This window comes from Schistocerca cancellata, chromosome 4 (genome assembly GCF_023864275.1).
Source record: "Schistocerca cancellata isolate TAMUIC-IGC-003103 chromosome 4, iqSchCanc2.1, whole genome shotgun sequence".
Taxonomy (NCBI): domain Eukaryota; kingdom Metazoa; phylum Arthropoda; class Insecta; order Orthoptera; family Acrididae; genus Schistocerca; species Schistocerca cancellata.
In genome coordinates this window covers 65,363,416-65,386,476 of record NC_064629.1, presented here as the reverse complement: position 1 = coordinate 65,386,476, position 23,061 = coordinate 65,363,416, and the positions used below count along the sequence as shown (strand labels likewise).

General features: G+C 39.4%; 1 protein-coding gene across 1 annotated transcript in view; it reads left to right on the top strand.

The window, feature by feature from the left end:
• The window catches only part of LOC126183342 (uncharacterized), a 907,422-nt gene that overhangs the window by 854,002 nt on the left and 30,359 nt on the right, over positions 1-23,061 (top strand). Inside the window, exons 16-20 of the mRNA XM_049925224.1 lie at positions 10,779-11,031; positions 14,695-14,810; positions 14,987-15,143; positions 17,012-17,146; positions 17,903-18,062. Of these exons, the coding sequence (XP_049781181.1) occupies positions 10,779-11,031; positions 14,695-14,810; positions 14,987-15,143; positions 17,012-17,146; positions 17,903-18,062 (821 nt within the window). The remainder of the gene's footprint in view (positions 1-10,778; positions 11,032-14,694; positions 14,811-14,986; positions 15,144-17,011; positions 17,147-17,902; positions 18,063-23,061) is intronic.

Below are 23,061 nucleotides of genomic sequence, written 5' to 3'. Positions count from 1 at the left end.
TGTGTGTACAAGTGCATCGTCGTGGTGGATGAACCAATCTCTTGTTTGCCACAAATCGGGTCTTTTTTGACGAACACCTTTGCGCAATCTTCTTAAAATTTCCAAATAAAAGGTTTCACTGACGGATTGACCTGGGGAAACAAACTCTGAATGAATTATGCAGTTGATGGACGTCCAGAACGACGTTTGTCATCAATCCACATGTCATCATTTTTAAATCGAACAACCCACTCGTACACTAGAGTTTTTCCCATAGCGTCATCTTGGTAAGCTGTTTCAACATTAAAACAGTTTCAGCAGCATTTTTACCTAGTAGAAAACAAAATTTTACAGCTGCACGTTGTTCACTTTAACTTGCCAAGAACAAAACAACGCTAGCAAAAACAATCACTGCAGTTGAACACAACAAGCCAGGTCGACAACACAGACGGCACAGAACTGGCAATGAGTTTCACTGTTAATACATGCCTAGCGCCAGGAATGCGTACTACACAAGCTCCGTCCACGGCAATGTTATTCCGGCTTTTTTGGGGGGGGGGGAGCGGGGGGGGGGAGGAGACTCCCGTATGGAGGACATTCATCTGAGCTTCCACGAGATCTGTGGTAATAAGCGAAGGCACCAGCTGAACATTACAGTGTATCCCTCGCACCCTTACTTGCTTGATGTCTTCCTCGATGGCGGTGGTATATGCCTGCAGGATAACTGTCCATTTCATGGAGCCATAATCGCTCTACAATGGGTTCAGGAACATTATAGTGAACTCACGTTAATGTCTTGTCCACCAGATTCGTCTGCTGTGAGCTGGGATGGTACCGGGCGCCAACTCGGCACCAACAAACCATCGGCCCGTAATTTTTTGAACTGAGTAGATACTGGTGCCAAATACCTCTGGAAAACAACCAAAGACTTGTCGAATCCATGCCACGCAGAATCGCTGCTGTATTGCGTTCCAAAGATGGACTAACACGCTATTAAGCAGGGGCCAAAATGTTTAGGCTTATCAGTGTATGTCGAGGAAGCATTTTTCTGGAATACAGTCTATCCTAACACCCTAACACACGACGTACCAGCCTCCGTTGTGATTGAAACAAATTTATTTACTCGACAAGGGCACGTATTCAGATTCAGAGTCCTGTCACCAAGAACGACCAGACATTCGTGTGTTCCGAAATGAGTGAGTACTCTGGCATTTGACTCTGTTATCGACTGTGCCTCCTACTCTGCGTTACAAAATGGTCCAGTTTCTAACTTCCGCTTTATTGAATGAAGCACAGACAAGGAATTTCCCTTAAGGCTTGTCTGCAGTTTCGCTGTTATTAGTCCCCTTTCAATATACATGGTATCTCATTTTATCCTTGTAGAAGTATATCTCGGAAAGTGTTCATCCTATGACAAAACGGTTTCAGTTGTAGCTTTCTGCGGACGAAGGGCGTCACAAAGCAGCCTTGTTAGTTTCATTCTGCAATGGATTAAAATAGAGCCAAAGTCATTTATTTTGCGGGAACCTCCGATTTTTTGGTTACATATTATGAGGCTACGCTTAAAATCTAAGTATAGCAAGGCGCGAGGGACAGTGACCGTTACGTAGTAATGTATTGCAGATAAACCGTCACCAGTTGTATTCTACAGCCAATATTGATTGCCGTGGTTAAAACTTCAAAGCTCCTCTTAGCACCAGCGTTCGAGACAAAGAGGTCTAAGCTGAATACACATCCAATTTACGCCGCTTTTTGTTGACGTCGCTGCTAAGGAGAACTTTGAACACTTGCCAGCAGCGTAAAGAATATCTGAAGATGCTCTAGTCTGTAAAGTTAAACTAGCAATAAAGCTAGTAACAAGCGGCCTGTGGTGGTTTACCTGTACATTCATAAGTAACTTCTGTCTAAAACTCGTTTTCATTAGCCTGCTTCACGACACTGTAATAGCTGAAAATAGAGTAAACTTCATTTCTTAACGAGAGTCTCCACTTTAATTGCATGCAATAATTCAACACTGCAAACTGTTTTACACAAGTATTGTAGAACGCAAATGAAAATTCACATAGTAAAAAACAATCGATTATTTCTTATTATATATATCTTATTTTCAATCCCCTTTTCTTGCGGGCCGCCCGGGGTGTCCGAGCGGTTCTAGGCGCTACTGTCTGGAACCGCGCGACCGCTACGGTCGCAGGTTCGAATCCTGCTTCGGGCATGGATGTGTGTGATGTACTTAGGTTAGTTAGGTTTAAGTAGTTCTGAGTTCTAGGGGACTGATGACCTCAAAAGTTAAGTCCCATAGTGCTCAGAGCCATTTTCTTGCGGGATGGGTTAGTAGCGGCCAAATGCTCTCTTCATGCTTTGCTAAATAAACATGAAAGTAATGTGAAATATAAATTTTATTGGGATGAAACAGCGATAAATTCGTGACATGAGTTCTTTTTGTTGTATAAATATGATGAAAAGGCGGGGAGGGTTGTCACCTTATAATACTATATGAGAGGGGAGAGGGCTGAGTAAGATTGAGAGGTTAGAGTGATTGTTAATGGAAAGATATTGGGGTATGGAAAAGAACTAATGGATTGGATGTAGGTGTCGGAAGGTGAGAAGGATTGCTGCTATGCAGGGAGAAGATGGGGATTGGAAAAAGGGTTAGTGTATTATGGCTGATAGGAAGGGTAAATCACGGGAGTGATTTCTTGGTCTGGGAGTTGTGACAGTTAAGCTATGCTGGGACAGGATAAGAGTGTCTGGTGATTTACCAAGCTATTTCAGTGTTTCAGTTAGCTAGACTGAACGATTTTATCGAATACTAGACCAAGATATTTTAATTAGGTGAATTGCGAAATTGTCAATTACAAGGTTGGGATCTCGAGTAGAGAACTATCAGGTGGTTGTTCCTGTACGTATTGCCTGGAGTTTTGTAGGGTTTGTGAATAGGTAATTTTGTGTAAACCAAGAGGTGAAGTTGTCAAGATGTAGCTGGATGGATCGCTGGTATGAATGGAGGGTGGAATGGCTGGTAAGAGAGATGGAGTCAATTTGTTAAGCACTACAACCCCATTTTTTCTAACGAAATGAGCGGGTTCGACCGGCCATCATCAAGTGACAACGAGGTTTTCCGCAGTGCTGAGATTTAACCATGGCCTGTATTTCGTTAGAAATAAATGTAACTGTGCCGGATAATAAATTAATTTCAGAACAAACAATCTCTACATTGACAGAAATGTTCTCTCCAAAAGAAGATGAAGTCCTCTTCATCGCCCCATTTACATGGGGCTTCCCAAACCGGATTTCTTAAACCGATTTCTCAATACCGTTTCTGGATGGTGATGTTGTTGTTGTTGTTGTTGTTGTTGTTGTGGTCTTCAGTCCTGAGACTGGTTTGATGCAGCTCTTCATGCTACTCTATCCTGTACAAGCTTCTTCATCTCCCAGTACCTACTGCAACCTTCATCCTTCTGAATCTGTTTAGTGTATTCATCTCTTGGTCTCCCTCTACGATTTTTACCCTCCACACTGCCCTCAATACTAAATTGGTGATCCCTTGATGCTTCAGAATATGTTCTACCAAGCGATCCCTTCTTCTAGTCAAGTTGTGCACAAATTTCTCTTCTCCCCAATTCTATTCAATACCTCCTCATAGTTATGTGATCTACCCAACTAATCTTCAGCATTCTTCTGTAGCACCACATTTCGAAAACTTCTATTCTCTTCTTGTCCAAACTATTTATCGTCCACGTTTCACTTCCATGCATGGCTACACTCCATACAAATACTTTCAGAAACAACTTCCTGACACTTAAATTTATAGTCGATGTTAACAAATTTCTCTTCTTCAGAAACGCTTTCCTTGCCATTGCCGGTCTACATTTTGGATCCTCTCTACTTCGACCATCATCAGTTATTTTGCTCCCCAAATATCAAAACTCATTTATTACTTTAAGCGTCTCATTTCCTAATCTAATTCCCTCAGTATCACCCGATTTAATTCGACTACATTCCATTATCCTCGTTTTGCTTTTGTTGATGTTCATCTTATATCCTCCTTTCAAGACATTGTCCATTCCGTTCAGCTGCTCTTCCAGGTCCTTTACTGTCTCTGACAGAATTAAAATGTCATCGGCGAACCTCAAAGTTTTTATTTCTTCTCCATGGATTTTAATTCCTACTCCGATTTTTTATTTTATTTTCTTTACTGCTTGCTCAATATACAGATTGAATAACATCGGGGATAGGCTACAACCCTGTCTCATTCGTTTCCCAACCACTGCTTCCCTTTCATGCCCCTCGACTCTTATAACTGCCATCTAGTTTCTGTACAAAATGTAAATAGCCTTTCGCTCCCTGTATATTACCCCTGCCACCTTCAGAATTTGAAAGAGAGTATTCCAGTCAACATTGTCAAAAGCTTTCTCTAAGTCTAGAAATGCTAGAAACGTAGGTTTGCCGGTTTCCCAATTCCGCAATCAATTTCCGCTTCCATGTAAACGCAACCGGTTTTGAAACGTGCTTGTGCTGTCAGGTTTCGTCGTGTTTTTAAAAAGGTTCGTAGTGCCGTCTGTGTCACGTCTGCTGTGCAGTGAGCTACCTTAATTTAAGTATTAACTGTATTTTTCTTACTTGTCAGTTCTTCTTCCGTGTGTTTTTGCTTTTAGGAAGCTTTAATTGTCGAGTGCTAGTAATAGTGTTCCATACATTTCGTGTTTGTTTTGAATACAGTCAGAGAGAGTGCCTTTAGTCAGCCATAGTGCCAGTAGTGCTAGTGTTTGTTTTGAATACAGTCCAGAGACAGGTAGTGCTATTTTCATTGTTTTCTACAATAAGTGTCCAGTAACCACAGTTTAGCCAACTATCAGCCTCCTTTAGTGAATTAGCAGTCTAGTTAAAAGTTGATTAACTCTCTACAGTAAATTGATTTCTTAGGATGGATAGGATGTGTGACTGCTGTGTACGGACGCAGAAGGAGCTGGCCACTGTTCGCGAACAGCTGAACGTGCTGATGGCCGCGGTCAGCCGTCTTCAGGCTGCTGCCTCGGAGTGTAGCGGCAGTGGGGAGTCTGGTGCGTCGCAAGGTACACCCCAGGTGTTTCATGCTTCACCCACTGTCCCTGCTGTCGAGACATCTTCGCGTGTACTGGGCGCGGTTGGGCCACCCTCTCCCCAAGGGGAGTGGCGGGTTCAGCGGCGTTCGCGGTGCACAAGGCGGAGGGTCAATGTGGAAGCTGGCCGTGTGGCATCGCCCACTCTTCCTGTGAGTGGACATGTGGCCGCTGCTTCAGCAAGGTCCGAGCAGGCACACGGGGGGAGGGGTTTATTAGTGATTGGGAGCTCCAAAGTTAGGCGAGTGATGGAGCCCCTTAGGGAAATAGCGGAAAGGTCGGGGAAGAAGGCCAGTGTTCACTCTGTCTGCTTGCCGGGGGGTCTCATCCGAGATGTGGAGGAGGCCCTGCCGGCGGCGATAGAGAGCACTGGGTGCACCCGACTGCAAATTGTTGCTCATGTCGGCACCAATGACTCCTGCCGTCTGGGTTCAGAGGTCATCCTCAGTTCATACAGGCGGTTGTCGGAGTTGGTGAAGGCGGAAAGCCTCGCTCGCGGGATGGAATCTGAGCTAACTATTTGTAGTCCCAGAACCGATCGCGGTCCTCTGATTTGGAGCCGAGTGGAAGGCTTAAACCAGAGGCTCAGACGATTCTGCGGAGATCTGGGGTGCAAATTTCTCGACCTCCGCTATCGGGGGAGAAATGTAGGGTCCCCCTGAATAGGTCAGGCGTGCACTACACGCAGGAAGCGGCTACAAGGGTAGCGGAGTACGTGTGGAGTGCACACGTGGGTTTTTTAGGTTAGAGAATTCCCTCCCTAGGCCCGACAAGACGCCTCCTGCGACGCGGCAAGGTAGGAGTAGGCAAAATGCAACAGGGAATAAAAATATTAATCTGCTAATAGTAAACTGCAGGAGCGTCTATAGAAAGGTCCCAGAACTGCTCTCATTAATAAACGGTCACAATGTGCACATAGTACTAGGGACAGAAAGTTGGCTGAAACCAGATGTAAGCAGTAATGAAAGTATAAACTCAGATTGGAATGTATACCGCAGAGACAGGCTGGACAGTGAAGGGGGAGGCGTGTTTATAGCGATAAGAAGTGCAATAGTATCGAAGGAAGTTGACGGAGATCCGAAATGTGAAATGATTTGGGTGAAGGTCACGGTTAAAGCAGGCTCAGATGTGGTAATTGGATGTCTCTATAGGCCCCCTGGCTCAGCAGCTGTTGTGGCTGAGCACCTGAAGGATAATTTGGAAAATATTTCGAGTAGATTTCCCCACCATCTTATAGTTCTGGGTGGAGATTTTAATTTGCCGGATATAGACTGGGAGACTCAAACGTTCATAACGGGTGGCAGGGACAAAGAATCCAGTGAAATTTTTTTAAATGCTTTATCTGAAAACTACTTTGAGCAGTTAAACAGAGAACCGACACTTGGCGATAACATATTAGACTTTCTGGTGACAAACAGACCCAAACTATTTGAAACAGTTAACGCAGAACAGGGAATCAGCGATCATAAAGCGGTTACTGCATCGATGATTCCAGCGGTAAATAGAAATATTAAAAAAGCAGGAAGATTTTTCTGTTTAGCAAAAGTGACAAAAAGCAGATTTCAGACTAACTGACGGCTCAACACGAAAGTTTTGTCTCAAATACAGATAGTGTTGAGGATCAGTGGACATAGACAGATGACAAAATGGTTGATATCGAAATAGACGACATATGGATAGAGAAACAATTAAAATCGCTCAAAAGAGGAAAGGCAGCTGGACCTGAGGGGATACCAGTTCGATTTTACACAGAGTACGCGAAGGAACTTGCCCCCTTTCTTGCAGCGGTGTACCGTAGGTCTCTAGAAGAGCGTAGCGTTCCAAAGGATTGGAAAAGGGCACAGGTCATCCCCGTTTTCAAGAAGGGACGTCGAACAGATGTGCAGAACTATAGACCTATATCTCTAACGTCTATCAGTTGTAGAATTTTGGAACACGTATTATGTTCGAGTATAATGACTTTTATGGAGACTAGAAATCTACTCTGTAGGAATCAGCGTGGGTTTCGATAAAGACCATCGTGTGAAACCCAGCTCGCGCTATTCGTCCACGAGACTCAGAGGGCCATAGACACGGGTTCCCAGGTAGATGCCATGTTTCTTGACTTCCGCAAGGCGTTCGATACAGTTCCCCACAGTCGTTTAATGAACAAAGTAAGAGCATATGGACTATGAGACCAATTGTGTGACTGGATTGAAGAGTTCCTAGATAACAGAACGCAGCATGTCATTCTCAATGGAGAGAAGTCTTCCGAAGTAAGAGTGATTTCAGGTGTGCCACAGGGGAGTGTCGTAGGACCGTTGCTATTCACAATATACATAAATGATCTTGTGGATGACATCGGAAGTTCACTGAGGCTTTTTGCGGATGATGCTGTGGTATATCGAGAGGTTGTAACAATGGAAAATTGTACTGAAATGCAGGAGGATCTGCAGCGAATTGACGCATGGTGCAGGGAATGGCAATTGAATCTCAATGTAGACAAGTGTAATGTGCTGCGAATACACAGAAAGAAAGATCCCTTATCATTTAGCTACAATATAGCAGGTCAGCAACTGGAAGCAGTTAATTCCATAAATTATCGCAGAGTACGCATTAGGAGTGATTTAAAATGGAATGATCATATAAATTTGATCGTCGGTAAAGCAGATGCCAGACTGAGATTCATTGGAAGAATCCTGAGGAAATGCAATCCGAAAACAAAGGAAGTAGGTTACAGTACGCTTGTTCGCTCACTGCTTGAATACTGCTCAGCAGTGTGGGATCCGTACCAGATAGGGTTGATAGAAGAGATAGAGAAGATCCAACGGAGAGCAGCGCGCTTCCTTACAGGATCATTTAGTAATCGCGAAAGCGGTACGGAGATGATAGATAAACTCCAGTGGAAGACTCTGCAGGAGAGACGCTCAGTAGCTCGGTACGGGCTTTCGTTGAAGTTTCGAGAACATACCTTCACCGAGGAGTCAAGCAGTATATTGCTCCCTCCTACATATATCTCGCGAAGAGACCATGAGGATAAAATCAGAGGGATTAGAGCCCACACAGAGGCATACCGACAATCCTTCTTTACACGAACAATATGAGACTGGAATAGGAGGGAGAACCGATAGAGGTACTCAAAGTACCCTCCGCCACACACCGTCAGGTGGCTTGCGGAGTATGGATGTAGATGTAGATGTAATATGGACAGAGTGGCTTTTTGTACAGTGAAAGATAAGTAGAAATACTACACTGTAGCTGTTTACACCTCGTCTAGCTGAAGAAAAATAGCTGACTAAATGACTAAATCATATACTGTAACAGCTGTTTTCTAGGCCCTGAACCACAAATGTATCATCCACGTATCGATACCATCGACATGGTTTCTTATTCGCTTTTTCCAGAGCTAACTGTTCGAATTTTTCCATGTAAAAATTGGCGATCGTAGGGCTCAATAGGTTACCCATGGCCACACCATCAACCTTCTCATCAACCTGGTTTGGTCACATGCAAGAAAGCTTTAGAGGAATTCTTTTGTTATTTAAATATTATAAATCCTAAAATCCAGTTTACCATGTAAATGGAGAAAGACAATGCAATATCCTTCTTGGATGTCTTCGTTATGAGACAGATTGATGGCAGTTTGAAACATTAAATCTTTCGGAAGGTTACACATACCGACAGCTACTTGCATAAGGATTCCAATCATCATCCACAACAGGAAAGAGGTGTAATTAAAAGTCTAGTGGACAGAGCTAAAAGGATTTGTGCGCCGGAATACATGGACACCGAGTTAAAACACCTAAAGCAGGCTTTTGAGAAGAATAGGTACTCTAGTAAGGAAATAGAGTTTTGCGACAGAATGACAGGAGACCTATGGACAACGATAGGACAGAGCGATGGGAGAACACGGCTTCTCTACCCTTCATCAAAAAAGTAACGGATCAAATCGGCAAGATTTTAAGGATACATAACGTTCGATCAATTTTCAGACCAACTAAGAAAATAGGCCAATCACTTCGTTCTGTTAAGGATAAACGTCCCCCTCTGTCTGCAAGTGGTGTATACAAGATTCCGTGTACATGTGGTAGAGTGTAAATTGGAACTACAAAGAGAAGTGTGAATACACAGTTAAAGGAAGGTAAAAGTCTTTGCCGACTAGGGAAAACAGACAAGTCAGCCGTGACGGAACACACTCTTCAGTTGGTTGATAACGTAGTGAAATTTTCGAAAACTGAAGTTTTATGTGCTATGACGAACTATTATCCACCGCTATATAAAGAAGCCATCGAAATATGTAAACATGGGGATAATTTTAACAGAAAAGAAGAAGCTATAAAACTCAGCGATATAAGGACAGTGGCGCTACAGAATCGATGAGAAGTTTTTGTCTTTGACGTACTATGATCGATAGTTATATTTTATCCTTGACAAGGTTTATCTCTGCTATCACTTGAAATCCAGACCACTCCGAATTTCCACGGTATTTTGACCGTTCTTCGTCGTCCGACTTGTCAGTCGGCAAGACTCAGCACAACCAGGAGTACCTCGGAAGGTGTCCAACGTAGCTCTGGATGAAACGTCAGGGATAGAAGAGTTCCATGGACCACGGCCTTACAACCCGAAAGAATTCTCAGGAGCTGAAACATAAGGTCGTGAAAGCCTTCATTGTATGAACAGCCGGCAAACACTTTTCCTCTTCATCAATAAAGACAGTTGACTTACGTGGGTTCAAAGAATGATTTCCCATTAACTTATTAATTATTGTTTGCCTGGATATGCTAAAATACCTTTCTGAAGCCATAGCTGACATGATCTTGACCCTAATGGCAGGCAAACATTTATCCAGCACCTCCAAAGAATACCCTGAATAACATCTACTCCCTTCTTTTCTATTGCAATTCCTTGGCATGTTTGTATGGCTGCATCTGAAAAAGAATTGTTGCCCAGCTAACAAAACACAGATGTAACACACACACATAACTAGCAGTTCTGGACAATAGCTGATGTGGTAACTTTGCTCCACAAAATTGCTGGCACAAATCACATCCAGTCAACATAAATGTAGACATACTCTTAGACTTATTTGAACTGTGTCTTTCCATTGTAACTTGCAATAAGACATTTTATGTTACAGATATCCTAAAAGTATTGCAAGTTGAATATCAAAATTCACTCAAAACCGAGAGCACCTAAATTACAGAAAAAATAGACACAATACTCCTACAACTCTGGGTGCACCTAAGGCCTTCCAAAAAGTGCTACATATTGTCAACTTTCGAATCAAAGAGGAATTATAAATTACCAGTTCACATATTGCTCACCAGATTATAACAAAAGTTGTTTGGAAGGAGGCACAAAGTATCCCCTCAATGCACAAAATATCCTTGGTTCATCCGAGGATAAACTGTGCTGAATTTTAATTTTTACTAGCAGCCATTTAATTTTCGGGCATACAACTTTCATTGCTGGTCTTTCAATAACATTTAGAAATTTTCCAGGACTCATTTATTTGCTTCAATTTAATATGAATCACATTATACCTAGCCTAGAAAAGAAATCTAAAGCCACTATTCTCTACAAATAGCTTGTATATTCCATAACGTATTTCAATCTACCCTCCTTGATATCTCTTTTCAGTACTTTATGACTAATCTGGTTTGCACTTTGTGTGTCACATATCAGAGATGAACAGTGTTTAAAATGTGTTTTTCATAGATGGCCGAATTGGACATGTCACAGCTGCAAAAAGACATGAACGAACTGGAGAAAGTGCGCAAAGCTCTGGCTGACTTCTTCTGTGAAGACGTAGCAACATTCAAGCTGGAGGAGTGTTACCGCATCTTCCACCAGTTCTGTGTCAAGTTCAAGCAAGCTGTCCAGGAGAACGAGAGGCGGAGGGTGCAAGAGGAGCAAGCCAACATGCGGCGGCGGCAGCGCGAGGAACAGCTGGCGGCCAAGCGCCGACACAGTAAGTCTCCCTTCTCATCTTACTCGAGTACTGTAGCACAGAGCGAAGTGATACTTACACTTAATGCATATTTTAAACTGCTAACAATTTTTAAGCAAAAATAAAGGAGTGATGTGGCATAGTGACTAAGGTACTAGAGTCATATTCAATAGCAGAGTTCCCATTTTTTCCCCTCTACCATGATTTAGGTTTTTAAGCATCTATGCTTTCCCAAAACGTGTTCAGGCCATGGCTGACTACTTCCTATCCAAATGAGGTAATTTTGTATGATGACTGACCCATCACCATAAAAGTTCCACATCCTCAGAAACTTCATATCTGGAGTTGCTATGCATCAGTATGATGCAGGCCCACCCTTCATCACTATCACAGCATGTGCACTTCTCAGATTAATTTATAGTGTGTTACAATAGGAAATCTGCAAATGGTTTCTTCAGTCTCTCCTGTGACCTCTTGAATAATTCTGCAAATGTTCTTGTCTGGCTGTAAAGAAACATTTTAACTCACTCTTTTGCTGCTCAAATGTATAGAGATCTGGTTTCCATACCTCTCAGTTTCATTCATTCCCATTGTATCACCTTCCTTAACAATTGGCTTCATCTTATAACATTGAATGACAGGATGCTGAAAACGTAGAATGCCTATTTCAGACATTTGCAATAAGTTTGTTCTCAGTTTCCCAGTAGGCTTCAACATTTCTGATATTACAGACTCATAGAGAAAATATTATATACTCTAATGAGAAACAGAGAATTTAACGACCACATTTGCGACATTAGACTACCTGAAAGACAGGACTCTTCGAGAAAATTTCTTTGAAAAGATGAGACATAGGAACATGAATCACTTCACCACTGTATGGCGTTGGTTCATACCTAAGACTTCTGCCTGGATATCCTGAAAACAGTTGTGATCACATCAGGTAAAGCTTAATGTTGAAGATTACTCATAAGTCAATTTAGTGAAGTTTGCAATCTAAAGCAAATAATTAAACTACTAAAATAAACAATAAGTGCTAATATTATGAAACGGCATCAATGTATATGCAGCACATAAAAAAATCTGCACCACGTTTCTGCATTTAAGGTAATGATAGGTCATTGTAGGTCCAGCAACTTACAAGGAGATATTTCGGTGTAACAGTTAGTAATTCATTCTCAGAAATAATAACAAATTTTATTGGTACAGATGAACACTAGAAGTGAATGACTTCCAAATTTTTTGTAAATTCAGTTTGGGTGCCTGCAGAGATAACAAAGCATAAAATAAATAGTTGGCACAAGCAGTCTCAGGACTTCCATTTTCAAAGGCTCACACAAACCACTATCCAAAAACCAAACATGCTTCACCATTCCAGATGCTTTCAAATTATCTTATTGCATAAATGAAAATCAAGCTGCCTCACGACATCAGAGTATGGTAGAGAACAAAGTTACATTATGTGTATATAGTAAATATTACAAAGCAGTACAGTATAATACAAAAACAAGGCACAAAAGTCACTCAGCTGTCAATGTCAGCTTACTAAACTAATTTTATTTATTTATTTATTATATAAAGCAAATTAAATTTGAACCACAGACATAAATTTCTAGGGTTCCATACCACCAGGGCAAAGCCTACTTACAGTCTTTGATGATTCCGCTCCTCAAAATGCCATGGAGACAATGTGTTTTTTGCAATGTAGGAATTCTTCAAAGTGGACCTGAAAAATGTATGTTACATAATGAACAAAGCTGTACAGTTAAAGAATATTTCTGGTTAAGGTACACAACATTATAATCTTTAAGATTCTTTTTCCCTTGTTAATTAAAGTATATAATAAATATTTTCTGTAGGTAGTGCTGGATAGCTTTGAGGAAGGCGTAAAATCGAATTGTGCAATAGACTGATGTACTACTGTCTTTTAATTACAGTCAAAGTTCAGAGTCAGAGAACAGGGTGGATACATCTGTCTCTGATGTTGTCAGGACACAGTTGTCACACATAGCTATTAACAATTACGGAACATTCTAAAAGTTGGATTTGACACTGTAGTTGGACAATGCATAGCTGAATTGCTTTTTGGGACCTGAAGGTGGTCTGATTGAGGACCAAAATTTACTGTTTTTAATAAAATTAAAGTAGTACAGCTGTATATTAGTATATAATATTTAGACACTCTTCAGGAAATATAAATTATACAGAGTCCACCAGAAAAATGTATACACACTTTAAGGAACAAAAAGTATTGCTTATGTGTTTCTTTTACATTTAATAATTGATCAAATATGTTGTACAATCTTCAGTTTAACACATGGTTACTTTAAATGTATAAAATGTTCACTGTTGGCAGCTATACACATAATACAATGATGAGTGGTTGCCACAACTACATCAGTCAATGTTACAGTGAAGATCACTACACATGTCGCTGTATTCTCCTGGTGAAGTTCCTCCAGCATGCGTGGCTTACACCGATAGACGTTATCTTTCACAGTTTCCCACAAGTAAAAGTCCATAGGTGTTAGATTTGGTGTCTGTGGAGGAAACTCAATGGGCCCTCTTAGTCCAATCCAATTCCCTGGAAAATTGTCATCCAGGAAAGCTCATATGGCTAGGTGGTAGTGTGGTGGCACTCCGTCCTGTTGGTAGAAGACCTCTTTCTTCATCAGCTCCATAAAGTGCACATATACCTGGCAAAATTGATATGCGTAGCATTTTCAGATACCCTTCTACAGTTACAGTAGCATCAAAGAAAAAGGGTCCTACTAAGCCCCTTGATGATAGTCCACACACATGAACTCCTTGTAGATTTGCCACTTTATCCACATAAACATGCAGGTTTTCTGGTGCCCAGTACACAGTTATGCCAATTCACAGTTCGATTAAGCTTAAATTGTGCCTTGTCACCCCACACTACCTTCTTCACAAATTGTTTGTCATCAGTTACTATTTGCTGATGCCATTTGCAAAATTGCATTCGGCTATCAGAATCATCATCATTAAACATGTGCAGTAATCGTGGAATGTAAACTTTCCACTTTGCAGCTTTCAGAATTCTTCATACACTTGTACTGTTAAGCCCCACTTCATGTGCACATTGCGTAGCAGACCTCTGTGAAAGATTAACAAACGTTCCCAACATGAGAGCTGACATAGCGGGACTTGTAGCTGTACGCTGTCTTTCTGATCTTCCTTTGTGAATATCACAAATCATTCCATGCAATTCGAACTTGTTAATGAAGCGTTTAATTGTTAGGTGGTTTGGCAGTTCTGTTTCAAACTCTTGCCTCCACTGACGCACTTTAATGGCATTATCAAACTTGAAAAACCACTTCACAATACATTTTTGTTGCTCGAATGTCAAGCATGCTCCAGCCATCTTGTTTTCTCAATACCGAGATAAAAGTACTAACATCTGTTGAGCCAAAAACCATACTACAACACACTCGCAACTCAAATCGAACGACAATATTGATACCTCGATAGAGCCTGACAAAGAGTGTATACATTTTTCTGGCAGACTCTGTATTTATGTGTTACGTTTCATTTGCTAAATGACTGTGTTTTTAAAGTAAACATTTTCATATAAAAGAATTATTGCACCTAAGTAACCACAGCATTTATGAAACAGACATTAATATTTTCAGTGATTTCAGTCTCATTTTTCTCTCTTTGCAGTGAGTGGACAGTTTGGTCAGAATGGCTCTGAGTCAGAAAGTAATCTAATGGATTCTCTGTTGTATGATATTCGATCTGGTTTTACACAGAGTAAAACTCTCGACAGGGATATGAAGGTAAATGCCACAATATAAACTTTTTGATATAATGCCTTTGGTGTAAGCTTTTGTTGTCAAGTAATTCAGGACACTTGCTTATTTCACTGAAATTCGAAGTACACAGACTATGATATTTTATAGTAACAGTTCAGCCACATATGTTATAACCATGAAATTCATCTTCATGCTACCAGGGCAGAAAAATGCAAAATGGTACTGTCACATCTGAAGAAGATATCTCAATCACGAGCTCACCATTGGTAACACGGCGGCGAATGGGCTCATTTTCTGGACCTGCAGGAGAGCAGCCATCTGGAATTGGCAAGGATGAAAGCTTCAGCTACTCACCAGGTAGATCAAATTGTCTTTTTGACTGCTACATGTGTGACCTGGCAGTTGCACCTCAGGTGTTGCATTGTCACATCTCTTGTCACACCCTGGTAGCTGAACACTTCTGAAATGTTTGCTATTTCTCAGTTTGTTTTAGGTGAGCAGTGAGAGTTTGAGGAGTATTTATGTACAATTTTTACACTATTTATTGCGGTCTGTAACAGTACTATAGGCTCACAGCAAAATGCAAAGCTACAGAATTGGCAGAAATCAGAGGATATTCATTGAAATATGATCTATTAGATTTGCAGCAAAACCTGCCAAGTGTTGTGCAGGTCGAGAGAAACTGCTGACATCGAACTGGCAACAAAATAGTTTATAATGAAATGTCATCTGATGGGTTTAGAGCAAACTACAAAATGGGGTCATAGAGTAGGCATAGCACACAAATCAAGTGGACGTGGTAGTATGTCATCAAAGCTACAGTGATAAACAACCTTACGTGTCAAAACATCTGCAGCAATCAACCACACCAGGACATGGCAACAGTAACTCATTCACTCACAGTATTACAGAAAAGGGGCTCCAGCTAGTCACAACTCAAAGATCTCAATTTTTTTTACTATTACCCATTAAATTACAAATTTGTGAAAATTTTGTAGTAATTTCAATAAAATGGCAAACTGAAGTAACACCAGTTGACTCAGCTGCTCAATATCGTATCTCTATGGTAATCAGTTGTAATAAAAAGCCTATTAAATATTATTCCTACAACACTCACTACATAAGTATTGTAATTGTGCTGTTAAAACAACTTGTTTTCTTTTAAATTCACTCTGTAATTTGACTGTGCTTCTGCTCAAACAGAATCGGGTACCAGTTTCAGTTCCTTCATGCCATAAGAAACGGTTGTAAATCCTCTCATAAACCACATTATCTGGAATTGAATTTGAGCTTCATATTGATTTCTGTTAAAAGAATAAGTTACAGTGATGATGGTAAGTTAGAAGCTGCAAATTAGCAAAAAAATCAAGTGAACAATAACTGTAAATAGCTACTGCCATAAGGAGTTGGATTGACCACTCTGACCAATAGGAGAAAAAGCCAGGACTAAGGAAGAAAAACTGAAAAAGTTTTTCTTCCTATTATTAACAAGCTTACAGATTGCACTGGGACAGTTTTGGCCAAGTATGGGTTTGAAATTATCTTCTGACTCACCAAGAAAAGAATTCCTGAGAATGGTAAAAGATGTAAGGCATCCACTAGTGACACCTGAGGTATAAAATTCTTTGTAGTTGTGGGCAAGTATACATTGGAACTACAAAAGTATGTGTTAACACTGACATAGCCAAACATAAAAGGAATTGCCACCTGGAACAAACTGACAAATTGGCCATAGCAGAATACGTTTTCCAAGACTGGAACTATGAAATAGAATTCAGTGAGACTAGGATTTTATCAAAGACAATTCATTATCATGCACACATGTATACAGAGGTCATTGAGATTTACAAACACTGTGGTAGTTCTCACAGAAAATAGGAGGGAGGTAAGTTAAATAAAATGTAGATGTTGACCTTATGCCAACTCACTTTTAATTGAGAATGATGATGCCAGCCTGAGACAGCCATGTATTTTGGCATCACATGATGAATGGTGATGCCTTCTCTATAGCTCCATAAATCTGAGGGTGCCTCAAGCATTTATTGCTGTTGATGTTTCCCAATTTGGAGGTTAAAATGTCAAGGACTAGTTTTGTATACTACTGTTGGCCTCTCAGCCTGTACATTTTAACTTAAGTGAACACTGACCATAAAACCTTAAATTGTATGATGATTTATGTTATTACCTTATAAATTACAGCTTGTAAAAGTATTTATCTCTTATAGATATTACTCCAAATGGGAGCCTGCGGCGCAGGAGAAGCCGAGTTCCCTCTGAAGAAGATGACTCGAACCTTATGGACTTCCTCAGAGCATCTGGCCATGATGGCTCACGTGAAAGAAAATCATGGGGAAGTTTAGGTAAATTATGAGCGAGGCTAGGCGCCAGGGGGACTATTATCCACCTTCATTTGGTGATCTATTAATATATTGCAACTTGCATCAATTTAAAATGACATGAAATATAACATGGTTCATTATAATACAATATTTTTGTTTTACATTCAGTGGATCTTTCATCTCAAATAAAGCATAATTGCTTCCATTAGCACAATTGTTGATTACTGTAAATTTTCTGTTAGTTCATCATGGAAGGAATTACAGAATTGTAGGTCTAATCAAACAATGCAAAATCCAGAAGGGAATAACAACAATATTACGAAATGGATAGATGCTGTTGACCAGGGAGATATTGAGTCACAGACAGGTACAAAAAAAAGACCTTCTGGCTGACAGCTTATGTGTTTAGTAGCCTTTTGGTTTTGCCTGTCTGTGACCCAACATCTCTGCTATATGGGGACTGACGATCTATCCTTTCCATAATATTGTAAGAAATCTAGGTTTATAAGTCTGGCTAAACACCAAGAGGCACAGAAACAATGAGACAATCAACTTAAGTTCTTTGGTCATAACATACACCTTTTTCTATGCTAAGATGAATACAGAGTTCTATAGTAACCATTTTTGTGCATACAGCAAATATAAATTTTAATAAATTATAAATGAGTTATTGGCCAGTCTCGTAATCTATTAGTTTCCTAACTGAATTTTCCTTTGATTATGTAAACTGTAAATTGTCATTGTTATTTCAATAAAAATACCCTACAATTTTTTCAGATCGATCATGGGCTCGAAGGGCACGAGGAGGGGGAAGAAAACGACCGGAGTTACTAAGTGCAGACTTCTCTGGCGAAAACCGAGAACGTCCCAGCTCTCCCTCACCATTGGTAGAGAGCAAACCACTTGTGCCTAATACAGAAGCAGAAACAAAGCCTAAGTATGTATTAAAAACTCTTCAGTTTTGTTTCTTTAATGATAGAAATACTGTTAATAACAAAAGGTTGCAGTACCATATGACTGAAAGTATGATGCATGAGGGCACTATTGCAACAGTTGTTGGTCAACAGATACGTTAAAATATCTGCAGTTTAATTTGATTTGTTCTAATTAGAATTTTTATTTGTTCCTGTTGATTACATATTGGAGAAGTAGAATATTAGTAATATAGGACAAGTCAAGTGAAATAATATGGTATTACATGAACATTTCGTATATCACATATATACTATTTTACTTATTTCCTAAGAACAACTGATTACTTCTTAAAACCTGTGGTTTACTGGCATAAATTTTAGTGAATGATTAAAATAGTAAAATAAATGAAAGTTCACATTTTTACCCTAATGACATATATAATATCCATACATTTTAAAATGTCTATGGATGGCTAAATAAATAAATAAATAATCAGATTAATTTACTTTTTTCATATTAACATACAAAATTTCTCCTGAGAGCAGATTTTTTTATCCTAACTACATAAACAAATTTACATTTTATCATAATACAAAATTTTGTCTTCATGACATAAATACTACGTTTTTCTTTCATGACTCTGTTTTTACCTAAGTGGTTTCCTCTACTGTTACACTAAAGGATGCCTTATAACTCTAAGAATTCATTCATGTTATAAAAAGTCTGTTCTATGAGGAATGTTTTTACTTTCCTTTTGAATACCTGTACATTATTAATTTCCTTTTTTTATACTGATTGAAAGCTCATCATATACTTTTATACCTGACTCAGTAGCTTCCCTCTGTACTTCCAAGAGAGATGCATACCCCTGATGGAAATTTTTCACCTGTCTTGTGTTGTAGTTGTGAATGTCATGATTTTTCAAAAACAATTCTCTGTTATTGGCTACTAACATCATCAGTGAGTATATAGTATATTGACCTGTAATAGTAAATATCCTGAGAGACTTGAAGTGATCCCTGCAAGATGTTCTGTTAGATACCCCATATATTAGTCTCGCTGCTCAATTCTGGAGTTTGAAGACTTTTTGAAATCCTGCAGCATTTTTTTCAAAGCATTATACCATAGCAGAGTACATGATGTATAAAACATTATATCTCTGCCAACAAAGTGAGAAATGGCTCTATGTGTGAAGCACACTGACCTAAGCTTTTTGACCAACTGATCAGTTTCTTCTTTCCATCTTATCTTTCTTTAGGAGTTCTGTTTTTTTGCAATGAAGTGCTACATTTCATGTAATTTGCATGTGATTAAGTAGCTCTATGGCTTCTGTGGGAAATCGTTTATTATGAGTCCCTGTTTTTTCAGGTATAGTGAGAAAAAGTATATTGAAAGTTGAGACTGCAACTTTTTAAATATTCTCATCTCTACCATCACCAGAGAACTGTGGTATTCCTGTGGATTTGGATTTAATGTTTCCATTTGTCTCATTTTTTATGATGTTACATGTAGTTTTTACTTTATTGTTTGACTTACTAATTTTCTGTACACAGTGATGTGTTTGGCCTTTTTTGGCACACATGTTAGAATTTTAGCTGACTATCTATCTGGATGCTCAAGAATTTTGTATATGTGGTTTCATGAATTTTTTGATTTTTAATATCTAGTTCAGGAACCTAAAGTTTTTTATTTGCTCTCTGAAACTGTAATATATTAGTTTTTTGGAAAATTTAGGATTAGGCTGTTTGCTGTGAACCATTTGTGTACTTGGTTAGTGACTGTCAAGGCTGTATCCTACATTCTGGAGTTGTAACCTTTGATAAGGATACTTGTATCATCAGTCAACATGTCTATTTTTTCTCTGTCATTAATTGTAATTGGTAGATCATTAAAGTAGATTAACAAAATCAGTGGTTCATGAATCAAAATCAGGAAGAGTCCATATTTTTCATTTCATGTGAATGCCTTAGCAAGATCACAAAAGATTCCCATTGGATACCATGTGGAATTATATCTGGTATGCTGAATATGGCTCTCTCTGTCAAGAATCTCTTATGAAAGACAAACTGTATAGGTGGCAATAAGCTATTTTGTATAGTATGGCTATAAGTCCTATCATACACTATTCTCTCAAATGCCTTTGAAAGTGCTGGCAGCAGAGAGATGGGTTGATAGTTGACTATTACAGTCCTTGCTCCATTTTGTGGATTGGCATTACTATTGCATGTTTTAGTCTATCTGGAAACACACCAGTTTTCATTGACTGGTTACACAAATAGCACAATATGTGACTGATTAAGTCTGCACATAATTTCAAAGTCCTACTTGATACACGATCGTATCCAGAGGATTGGGAACTTTTAAGTAATTTTATGATTTTCTGCAGTTTCTTTGGCACATCATATTTTAATGTCAGTTCTTAACAACCCTTTCCTTTCACTACCAGTTGGTTTGATTTCAATCTGACTTTTGGAGAAGCAGGCTTCAGAATGATTGAGAAATACATTCAGGAATGAATTGAACTTCGCATTGTGTCTGCCTGGTAGACATTCTCCCATTTCTTGTGGTGTAAGCAGTATCTAATCAAGCTAGTATATTCAGTATTTATTGTTCTAACATGTTTAACTTTGGTGTGACCATTTCCTGTTTTTTTTTTCTGGCAAATTTTAAGGTTGTCATTTGACTACCATGATCACACAGACCATTTATTACAGCCCGACATATTACTTCACTGTAATTTGCGGGGTCCAAGAGCAAATTATCAACTGAATTTTACATTAAAGTCAAAAAATGATGAGTTGAATAGCAGCACAGAAGAGAGGCACCTAGCAACCTACATCTTAAAGCAGTAATAATTGTAGCAAGACTAAAATTCATACAACTTTAAGACACTATTAAGCGTGTAGCTTTTGAGCATTTCTAAGTTGATTTTGTTGCCAACTCCCACCAGCTAAATATGACACAACTGATATGCTTCATTGCAAGATATTTCCACATAATTGTTTACCAATCACAATCATCATCATCATCATCATCTTCATCTTAACTTCCTTCCAGCTAGTTGGGTGCGAACTTTGTGAACAGTATGCCTCCATTGATTTCTGTCCTGGTACATATTTTCTCTCTCCACTGCATCCCATATTACTCCCCTCCTCTTGGGATCTTTGTTAACCTCATCTGCCCCCCTCTTCCTAGGCCACCCAGTCAGTTGTTTTCCTGGTACCTATGTCTGCAAATATTGACGTGGAGTTTAAGTCAGGTGCACTTGCTTTACATGACCTAACCACTTCAGTATTGCAGCACTCATTCTTTCCTCCATGGCCAAGGCTACCTGCAGGTCTCTCCTTGCATATTCATTCCTAACTGTCTCTCCTTGTTTTTGGAGCACTGACCTAAGGAATTTCAACAAATAATACAAATGCAGAAAGTGTTATGAAACTCATTACCCTTTTTTATAAGCATTCAGTGTGATCCCACACTATAATGCAAATGAACACAACTGGTGATTTTTTACTGCAACAATTTTGGCAGCAAGCATTAGGAAAAGTTGGGGATCCATGTTAAAAGAATACAACTCATTTCAGTAACAACATTTTTCCCATTTAGATGTCTTTAAACTAAAAGTACAAAAAAAGAAAGTCACAAGACTTTTGTTATAAACACTAACCATTTTGTCAATAGATATCACAAAGATGTTGAACATAATATAAAGATTTTGACGGTGCAGATTCGCAGACACACACAGTAGGCAATCCACCTCTGTTATTAATGAAATTATGAGTTGTATTGTAATAAAGTATGCATAAAATGTATATATTTTATCTTATAATGATGAACTATCACAGTCTTCACTTTGGGCAATAATGTATGTATATGCCTTTTATGGCTCCTCTCAGACTTCTTTACCACTCACTTTCCATTTTTCTTTTTTCAAATTGTAGACTGAAGACTGTCACTATTCTTATTTGTGGTATGTTTATTCTGGTACCTTCTGTTGACTTGAATTTCATTTCATTTCAGTATATTAGGAACTATTTCCCTTCATCATTATTTATGAGTCCTCCTTGTTTATAGCATTCTTGCCCCATTCTATGTTATTATGTTCCTTACATCTGTCTAAAGACACCTTCTCATTTATTTGTAATGTATAACAGCACTTTAACAGCCATTATTTAAGTTCAGGATGGCAAACTTCAAGATATCTATCTCATTACCAGTTTTAGCTGTTTTGGCCCAATATCAAACAATGGTGCATTCAACCTAACCACAGCGTCCTATCTAACCTACCTGGAAGCTGCACCACAATTTCTAAAATTATGCTCAAAAGGTCAAAATTTAATGTTATGGAACAGGTGTGGAGGAGGGTATGGGGCAGGTAGTAGTGGGGATTGAGGCCAGGAGGATTACGAGATTGGAGGATGCATTGCTACTACAACTCTCATCTATGTAATTCAGGGAATCTGGTGTTGTGGGTGGGAAGGTTGAGGGAAGCTTGCTTACGGCTGGGAAGGAGAGGCAGCAAGTGGGTGGGTTACAAATGCAGCAACAGTGAGCGCATTCGGATTACACAGAAGAAGAGTTGTGTGCAGTGTAAAAGAGATGGAGGAGTGGATTGGGAGGGGGAGACAGAATAGAGGAAGAGGGCACAGGAAGAATGAAGTTAAGGTCATGAGACGGGTGTGGAGGAGGGTAAGGGGCAGGGAGTAGTGGAGACTGAAGCCAGGAGGATTACGAGATTGGAGGATGTGTTGCTACAGCAACTCTCTTCTATGTAATTCAGAGAATCTGGTGTTGTGGGGTAGTATCAAGATAGCGCAGGTATATACACTGCCAGAAAAAAAAGAAACCTTTGAAACACTAGTTTGACACTAATGTTAATAATACAGAGGCACACAGTGTTATTCCTTAAGGGATGAAACTGTTCCACTGCCCACAAAAAACTTGAGCTTTAATATCATGATGTTGCATTTATTTTTTGCTGCATCAATAACAATTAATTTTGACATCATGTGCTCATATAT